Source organism: Lynx rufus, unplaced genomic scaffold, assembly GCF_022079265.1.
Source record: "Lynx rufus isolate CCGP_SWC_20201006 ecotype Redwood Valley unplaced genomic scaffold, mLynRuf1.p SCAF_9, whole genome shotgun sequence".
Taxonomy (NCBI): Eukaryota; Metazoa; Chordata; class Mammalia; order Carnivora; family Felidae; genus Lynx; species Lynx rufus.
The window spans coordinates 59,770,939-59,780,043 of NW_025814897.1; the positions used below are offsets into that span (position 1 = coordinate 59,770,939).

The following is a 9,105-nucleotide window of genomic DNA, read 5'->3' on the forward strand; positions in this document are numbered from 1 at the left end:
CTCTGGAAGCCTCCTCTAACCTCCCTGGGCTTCCATAGGCTACTTGTGAGGGCTTGTGTTGTCAGGGACAGCAGATGATAAACATAGTAGGTAGGTGTTTGTACAAAGGGACTGGAGCGATGTGATAAGAAAGTGCCTGGATGACTTCTTTTGGTTGAGTGGTCAGAAGTCCTGTTAGTGGGGAATTGTAGGTTGAAATCTGAGAGGCTATGAGGAGCCAGCCCACAGAGGACAAAGGAACGTTCCAGGAACACAGAAAGAGAATTGCCTGAGAAAGGCCCAAAGTGAAAAGTGTGAATGGTATGGAAGGGGAACAGTTTGACAGAGTGAGCTCTAAGTTGGGGCGGATGGCAGGGCTTTCTATGCCATTGAAGCTTAGTTTTTCCAACAGATACCATGGAAAAGCCTTAAAGCTCTGGTAAGGGGCTGTCATGTAGTAAGACATTTTTTGTGTTTGTTTTACTTTTTTTCCTTTTTTTTTTTTAATCTTTATTTATGGGAGAGAGAGAGACACATTGCAACCTGGGGAGGGGCAGAGAGAGAAGGAGAAGGAAGCTCTAGGCTCTGAGCTGTCAGCACAGACCCTGACGGTGTGACTTGAACCCATGAACTGTGACATCAAGACCTGAGCCAAGTCGGACGCTTAACTGCCTGAGCCACCCAAGCACCCGAATGCATATGCTTCTTGACCCAGCAATCTCTTTTCTGAAATTCAAGTATAGCATTCTACCATGCATAAGATGATTCAGTGTAGCATTATTTGTCCTTTTAAGAAAGGGAAGCAATGCCATTGCTCTTCATTGGCGTTCCCTACCCACTACCACCACCAGTAGCTCCACCCTAGTCCACATCTAGAAAGGGAAGGAAGGGGCAAGAAACTTTTATTTCCCACCAGGAGCCTGATGACTCATCTGCCAGTCTCTGCCCACCTCTTCCACCAATGCCCTCATCATGCCCTGTGATGTAGGAGTGATGAACTTGGGGGAGGGAACTTGAGGGGGAAGCCTGGTGTAGAAGTAAGAACCTCAGACTTAGGGGTCAGCTTCCACCCCTGCTTACTGGTGAACTTCAAGCCAGTCCCAGTCCCTCTTTGGGCCTCTCAGTAGGAATGATAAAGCAATGAGGCATGTTGCCCCCCAAACGACTCATCTCCAAATTATTTACGAGACACAAGATACACCTGGATCTTATTAAAATAGGCTGTCAGAGGAACCCCATATGACCCATCTTGGATCAAGAAGCATAATTACTAGGGCATTGGGAGGCCCCTTTATCTGAGATTGCTGAGCTGGGCTGAGGCTGGGTCACCTAGGCTGGGTGCAGTCAAGGAAGATGTCCAGATGTCAGCAGTGGGAGGGACTCAGCTGAGGAGCCAGAGGTGCAGCATAGGGACCAGGCTGAGCAGGAGAAGCCCAATCCCATGGGACATGGCCCCCGCACTCGTGGCCAAGGCATAGAACCGGGCCACCTCCTCGTTGGGGTTGCCCTGGGCCGGGTCGAACCACATCTGGATGCAGCGGCCGCTCCCTCGGCTGTAGTTGCTGAGTTTGTAGGAGTGGCTCCAGATGCCCTCACACAGGGCTGCGGGCGTGGGAAAGTAGGTCTCAAATGTGCGGCAGGTGGCTCCGGCCGGACACTTGTTCGATCCTGCATGGGGAGAGAGGGTGGACACAGACATTCAGCCCCTGGGCCCAGAGCCCATTTCTGGCCACCCCCCCTGGAGATCCGCACCCAACCCCAGATCCTCGGACCCCGCCTCCATCTCCGCACCCCCAGGCCCTCACCTGAGCTCCAGTCCCAGCCCTTGTGCCAGTTGTTCTTGCAGGTGTAGGACGTGCGACAGTCCTCCCACCATTGCTGACAGTCCTCCTTGCACAGGGGCACGTCCAGGAAGCGTTCCTTGCGCCAGCTCTGGTTCACCTGGGTGGGAGATGGGGAGGGAGGGCTCCTCTCAGCCAGGGGTGCTGGCAGCCACGACCTTGACCACCTTGACCGAGCAGGATGGCAGCCCGCTGGGCTGGGGTGAGGGAGAGGCCCGTACCTCCTGGATCCAGGGCCCCAGATTGGGTGAGCACTCGTACAGACAGTTGTCCTGAATGAAGTGGCGCTTGCAGGCAGGCTCTATCTTGCCGCAGTGGTCCAGGTTAAAGTTATACAAGAGGGAGGGGTCCTTGTGCAGCTCCTGGCTGGTGTTGTGTGAGCAGCAGGCGTTCTTCCTCCAGGGAGTGCACTGGGTGGAGAAGACACTGGAACACATGCCTCCCCCACCACAGCTGTCTCCTCCATATTCTGGCTCCTTGGCCCCAGGTAGGGCATCCAGAGGAATACTTGCTGGGGAGGGTGCCTCTATGCCTGGCCCTTGGGGTAGTTATAACAGAACTTTTAACAGAGAGTAAAACAGAGGATGTGGGAGGCATGGGAACCACTGTCTGGGGGAGCAATTATTTTTACAGCTCTAAACAGTTTACAAAGTTATTTCACATGATTCGGGTTATTTATATTACTCATTCCACATCCAGCCCATATTAACTGAATGCTTACCTTCAATCAGGTGTTGTGCTAGGTGCTGAGAATATAGCAGTGAACAAAACAGATCAAATCTCTACCTTTATGGAGCTTATAGTTTTAGTCCCGGGCAGAGGGAAGATACAGATCATTGTAGGCACAAAAAACAACAAGTGCAAAGTCCCTGAGGCTTTGGCACTTTATGCCTTCAACGGTCTAGTGAAAACATCATTACTTCAACTTTGACAGAGTTTACCCTGGGAAATGGTAGGATCAAGATTTTAACTCAGGACAGGGGTGGGGTTGAAAAGCCTGGCTCCAAGCTGTGGTAAGGGTGGAGATGAGGGGGGCTGATCTGCTGTCATCTGGTCTGGAATCCCAGTCTAGTGGACTTCAGATAGGTCCAGAAAGCAGTGGGGAACAGAGGGGCAATGTCTTGCACATGAACCCCGGTGTGGACCTGACTCAACGCGGGAGGCAATCCCAGAGAGGTAAATTCAAGACAGCTAAGACAGAGGAAGTGGTGAAGGTGTCTGAAGAAATCGTTCTAAGCTGGTCCTCCAGAGCTGAGTGATTATGAGCCGATTGCTTAAAATCTCTGAGATGACCTCTAGCACCCAGGGCCAAGTGACAGGGGAGATGTGACAAGTCTGGGCACTCAGGAGAAACTCAGGAAAACCCATGAGGGTAGAACCAAACCTACCCTTCTCCAGCAACCCAGCCCACCCCCAGCACGGCTGACACAGAACATGCTTCCAGGCCTCCCTAACTTCATGCACACTCCTCCTCTGATGCCCCAACTCTTGGTTGCCCTGCAAGAACCCATGCACCTCATCCCTGACCTGCCCACCACAGTCAGTGGTTTCTGCCTCCACAAGATTAATTATATAATGAAAATCACTTGCTGGCCTACAGCAGGGGCTCAACATAGATAAGCACTCTCAGTGCAGCCCCTGTCTCTCAGAATTACAGAATCATCTGTCTCCCACAAAAGTCTGTGTGCCATTTCTTGGAGAAGAAGAAGTGCTCCAGAGGGTTCTTCAAAGCACCCTCTAGAACTTAAAAGGTTCTGAAAATGAAGTGGTGGATACAGACTTCCAGTTTTGGAAGATAAAAAGCTCTGGAGATGGGTGGTGGTGATGGTCCCAAGACAATGTGCATGGATTTAATACCCCTGAACTGGATACTTAGACATGCTTAAAATGGCATATTTTATGTTACCCCTATTTTAGCGCATGCACACATGCACAAAGCAAATGATACATCGGAAATGACTCAGAAGTCATGGGGCTCTGGGCTTCCCGCCCTTCACTTCCAGCCCCTGGGTCAGTCTATGCCTTCTTTCCCTGGAAACATCCCCGGCCCTCTAGCAACGTGAGATTTTGTGGGGAACAGAGGAGGAGACCAGGAAGAGTGAAATACTGACATCTCTCACGATCCTGGAGTTCAACCTCAGGCTCAGGTTCCCTGAGTGGCTTCAGGGGCTTTACCTATAAAAGGAGGGCCCTCACCTCCCCTTCTCTGTGGGCAGCAGCATCCTTGGCTCTTGCCTCACTACGCTTGCCACGGCTTGTGCTGTAACCCTGCCACCCGTGTACATGCTGTTCTCTGCTAGGCTGCCCTTTCCTGCTTTGTCTTCCTGGAAATCTCTTACTCATCCTCCAAGGCCAAGGCTGATGGGACCTTTCCTGGGAAGTGTTCCCAGCGTTATCTGATTTGTCACTGTCTCTTCAGGACTTAATAGGGGTGGAGGACCTGGACTGTTCATATGTGTTTGCCGCATTGTGACCTTGAGGGACCTGTCTCCCCTGTACCTCGTCTTTGAGCTGCGTAGGCTGGCACATAGTTAATGCTGGGAAGGGCACTGCCCGACTCTGTCCTAAGCCCTGCTAAAGACTAGCCTCTCAATTCCCACATGTACCTGTGCCCTCTCTGGGCCTCATTTCCCATTTCCTTATCTGAATGAGTAGAGACCATCCACCTACCAATTAGGCCCTTTGGGCATATTCACTGACAAGGCGTGAGGAAAGCACTTGGCCCATAGTGGGTGCCAGAAAATGGTCCCCTCACTACAGTAAATCTGGTGGCCTCCTGGGGATTGCCTCAGCCACCCTCTTGACTCCATTGCTCCCCAAAACTGATCTTCCCATTTACCAACTTCTTCCATTCTTCCCAACCTTTGACCCCACTCCATCCTCACCTGGTCATGCAGCTTGTCCTCAGGGCCCGGCTTTGTCTTGTGGTGCTTGGCATCCATGCAGACGTTGAGCAGGTCTCTCCTGGCCCCTGGAGTCCTGGACTGGGCACCCCACGCAGTAGCCACCGAAACCAGAAGCAGCAACTGTGTCATCTGCCAGGCCATGTTCATCCATTCCTGCCAGAAAGCCAGAGTCAGAGGTGGACACAGCCTGAGAGAGAGGCAGCAGCCATGAGACTCTCCGCCAAGTTTCTTGTCTGCCTGCCAAGCCCAGATCTCTGCCCTCCTCACCCAGCTTATCCCCTAGGGCACCTGAGTCAAACAACAAGGCAGGTGTAGAGGTCTAGGCCAGAAGGCAAGACCCAAGGGCCTTCTTCCAAGGGCCCTCCAATGCTAGCTTGCTCTACCTTGGTGGGAGCCACCACCCTTCTCTGGATATATCCTTCTGTATTTCACTGGTGGTGTTTCATCCACAGTCTGAGAGTCCTGCCAGCTCGGCAAGTCTTCTCAGATCTGTACAACGGGAACCACAGGAAGTGGTCTGCTGATGAGGGTGGGGAGTGAGAGGAAGAAGTACCTGTCAGCCTCAGCCCATCCCCCACCAGTCCAAGGTAGCCTAGTTTCAGGCCCCCGGAGACTGCCAGTGGGCAGACAGGGATGGTGACCTAGGGCCAGCTGAAGGCCACTGAGCCATTCAGTTACCGCTTATGGTCCTGGACCTGGTGACACGGGAGTTGGGGGATGCTAGGGGTGCAATGTGGAGAGCCAATGAGGGTGCAGGCCCGGAGAGTCAGAGCCCGGTTTCTCACACCTCAGCAACCCCTCCCCACCACACAAGGGTCTTGGGAAGTTACCCTGGTGGGGCCAGGCGTAGAACCAGGGGAAGGCCAAGAGTAAGGCACTTGAAGGAGAGAACGGAGCCAGAGCAGTGGGTGGTGGGAGTTACCAGAGGAAAATTCAGCAGACACACGAGACCCCAGGAGAACTGGGAAAGACTTCACCTTTCCTCCACTCTCCCTCCCCACTTTGCCTCAAAGCCTGAACTTGCCTCTGCCCTCAGCCCACCTGGGAGGTACAGTGTCTCCCTCCTCCTCTCCACTCCCTCTTATAAACCTACCTGGACTGCTTCTCCAGTGTGTCAGTCAGGCGGGGTGGTCAGGCTCTGTCTAGGAAACAGCTCAACTGTTTTTCAGTGAGAGGCCAGGTAAATAAATTATGGTCCACCCAATGGGATCTAACCTGGTATAAAAGATTGAGAAATCTTGGTGTACAAATATGGGAAAACCTCCAAGTATATTGTTAAGTGAAAGAAGGAGGGTGCAGAAAGGTGTTGGTAGAATGCAATCTTTTGTGTAAACAAGGAAGAGGGAGAATGTATGTGCTTGCGTAAGAAAATTCTGGAAATGTAGAAGAAAATTTTTTAAGTAGTTGCTTGGTGGGATGACACAGGATTAGGAATGAGACTTTCTTCTATTTTTTTTAAATTTTTTAAAGTTTATTAATTTTTTAGGAATCTACCCAACAGGGGGTCAAACTCCCAACCCCAAGATCAAGAGTTGCATGCTCTTCTGACCGAGCCAGCCAGGTGCACTGAGACTTTCTTTATAAATCTTTCTATGCTGTTTTGATTCTTTGAACCATATGAGTATATACCTTATTTAAATATAACATATATGTTTGTATGTATATGAATATAAATATATAAAATGTTGAATGGAAAGATAAAATACAGAATGATGCATCTGATTTGATACCATTATGTACATTTCAGTAAGAAGGATATTTATAAAATAATGCTATGTATTAGTTATGGATACTATAGATATGTTTGCAGAAATGTGAACATGAGGCTACCATTAGTCCTAGGTCCTTGGGTATACTACCATAGAAATTCTGTGTGTTTATGCCATGTGCAGTTGACCCCTTGAACAACATGGATTTGAACTGCACAGGTCTACTTATACACAGATTTTCTTTGGATAAACAGTACAGTACTATAAATGCATTTTCTTAATAACATTTTTTCTCTAGCTTACTTTATTGTATGAATATGGCATACAATACACATAACATACAAAGTATGTGTTAATTGTTTATGTTACTGGTAAGGCTTCCAGTCAACAGTAGGCTATTACTAGTTAGGTTCTGGGAGAGTCAAAAGTCACATGCAGATTTCTTTTTTCTTTCTTTCTTTCTTTCTTTCTTCCTTCCTTCCTTCCTTCTTCTTGTTTTTAATTTTAATGTTTATTTTTGAAAGAGAGCATGAGTGGGGAAGGGACAGAAAGAGAGGGAGACACAGAATCTGAAGCAGGCTCCAGGCTCTGAGCTGTCAGCACAGAGCCTGATGCGGGGCTCGAACTCACGGACCGAGAGATCATGACCTGAGCTGAAGTTGGATGCCCAACCAACTGAGCCACCCAGGCACCCCTAACATGCAAATTTTCAATTGCACAGTGAGGTAGGGAGTATCAGCACTCCTAACCTCTGCATTGTTCAAGGCCAACCATATGTTCCATTTTTGTGCACAAATGATAGCATACTGTTCTACACTTTGCCTTTTGGGGGTAGTTTCACTGTAATTTGTGCTTTTCTTTAAAAGTCTATTTATGTATTTTGAGAGAGAGCGAGAGAGAGAGCATGTGCATGTGCATGTGAGTGGGGGAGGGACAGAGAGAGAAGGAAAGAATCCCAAGCAGGTTCTATGTTGTCTGCGCAGAGCCCAACATGAGGCTCGATCTCACCAACTGTGAGATCATGATTTGAGCTGAAATCAAGAGTCGGACACTTAACCGACTGAGCCACCCAGGCACTCCTCACTATACATTTATGCTTTTGACAAAACAAACAAAAACCTCATGAAGCCAAGTTATCTGCACTTACACACTTGAGTATTATTGTCACAGCTGATACCATAACCTTCAAGTACTTCTTTATGCCTTGTATGGCCTGAAATTAATTAAAATGCTCTCTATGGCAAAAACCCTTTCTTTAACCATAATAAAAAAGTTAAGAAAGGAGGCACCTGGCTGGCTCAGTCAGTGGAGCACGTGATTCTTTAAAAAAAATTTTTTTTAAATGTTTATTTTATTTTTGAGACAGAGGGAGACAGAGCATGAGCAGGGGAGGGGCAGAGAGAGAGGGAGACACAGAATCTGAAGCAGGCCCCAGGCTCCGAGCTGTCAGCACAGAGCCCGATGCGGGGCTCGAACTCATGGACCCTGAGATCATGACCTGAGCCGAAGTCGGAAGCTCAATAGAGTGAGAGCCACCCAGGCGCCCCCGGAGCACGTGACTCTTGATCCTGGCGTTGTAAGTTCAAGCCCCACACTGGGTGTAGAGATTACTCAAAAATAAAATCTTTAAAAAACAAAAAGTAAAGGAAGAAAAGTTCATTTTTTCAAGTCAGAGATGCTTGTCCCTTAGTCTATTTCTCAAACATTATTTCAGATAGTAAAATTGCTGCTAGCAAGAAGATAGATGGTATTGCCCCTGTTTTTTTCTTTTTTTTTTTTTAATAACGTATATTGATGTTTTCCCATTATGATTTTGGGAAAACCTCCAAATCTTGTTCTCACATACCCAACTAGTGGAATACCTCTCCTGGGGCAAGGTCTGTGGTTTCAGTCTGTTCTCAGCACATGGTCCTGCCGCGGGTACGTCTGGGATGACAAGGTCAGAGTCTGGTTATGAGAATCTCACCTTGCCCCATGTGCCCACTCCGGGCGCCATCACTGCTGAGTACCAGACCATGGTCAACAGCACTATTGAACCAGCCTGCAAACCAGCCTGCGATCTTCACTGTGCTGCTGGTCTTGGTACCTTCATTCCCTAAACTGGGACATGTATCTGTTTTCCTTCTCTTAGGAGAGGTTTGAAGGTGTAAATGAAACTAAACATGTGTTACATAATCACATCAGTCATCATACATTGAGAACTACTCTACCCCAGTTAGAATAATGGATGCTTTACTTACCTTGTTGTGTCTGTAACTCCCACAACCCACTGCAATGTTAACTCTATTACTCCCAACATACAGATGAGGAAACTCAGGCCTTGGGAGTTAGGTGACTTCCCAGACAGCTAAAGAGTAGAAGAGTCAGGATTCAACCCAAGCTGATTTAGCTACAAAGCCCATGCTTTTTTCACTGTAATGCTATCTCCAGATACATGGTCTCATTTTGTTGCCTTGTCTCTAGGAAATTTAGCTGAGAAACCACATTCTATGTTTACTTTTGAGAACAGCCTTCAGAGCTTCTCTCCCTAGAAACCTCTTAGACTGTACAATATTTTTTCCAGTTCTACTAAGTTTTGTCAATGTAAATAAAAGAAATATAATATTTTAGAAAGAAGAGTATCATGTTACCCCATTCCAACTAGAGGTAAGTTTAGATTTTTCATTAGAA

The 9,105-nt window shown here is 48.3% G+C and overlaps 1 protein-coding gene across 1 annotated transcript; it reads right to left on the reverse strand.

The window, feature by feature from the left end:
• Positions 1-592: 592 nt before the first annotated feature.
• LOC124505446 (folate receptor gamma-like) lies at positions 593-5,210 on the reverse strand. Its single transcript, XM_047071401.1, has 5 exons — positions 5,110-5,210; positions 4,706-4,879; positions 2,042-2,230; positions 1,785-1,920; positions 593-1,647 (listed from the first exon to the last, which is right to left on the reverse strand). Exons 2-5 carry the CDS (start codon positions 4,871-4,873, stop codon positions 1,361-1,363), a joined length of 780 nt encoding a protein of 259 aa, XP_046927357.1. The 5' UTR covers positions 4,874-4,879; positions 5,110-5,210; the 3' UTR covers positions 593-1,360.
• Positions 5,211-9,105: the final 3,895 nt, after the last annotated feature.

What these genes read in the sequence shown, in the direction of transcription:
- LOC124505446 (XM_047071401.1), bottom strand. Translation starts at nt 4,873, where the DNA reads ATGAACATGGCCTGGCAGATGACACAGTTGCTGCTTCTGGTTTCGGTG. An exon ending in AGGACAAGCTGCATGACCAG is followed by an intron (nt 2,231 to 4,705) that starts GTGAGGATGGAG and finishes TTCTCCACCCAG; the next exon opens with TGCACTCCCTGGAGGAAGAA. An exon ending in GGGCTGGGACTGGAGCTCAG is followed by an intron (nt 1,648 to 1,784) that starts GTGAGGGCCTGG and finishes CTCCCCATGCAG; the next exon opens with GATCGAACAAGTGTCCGGCC.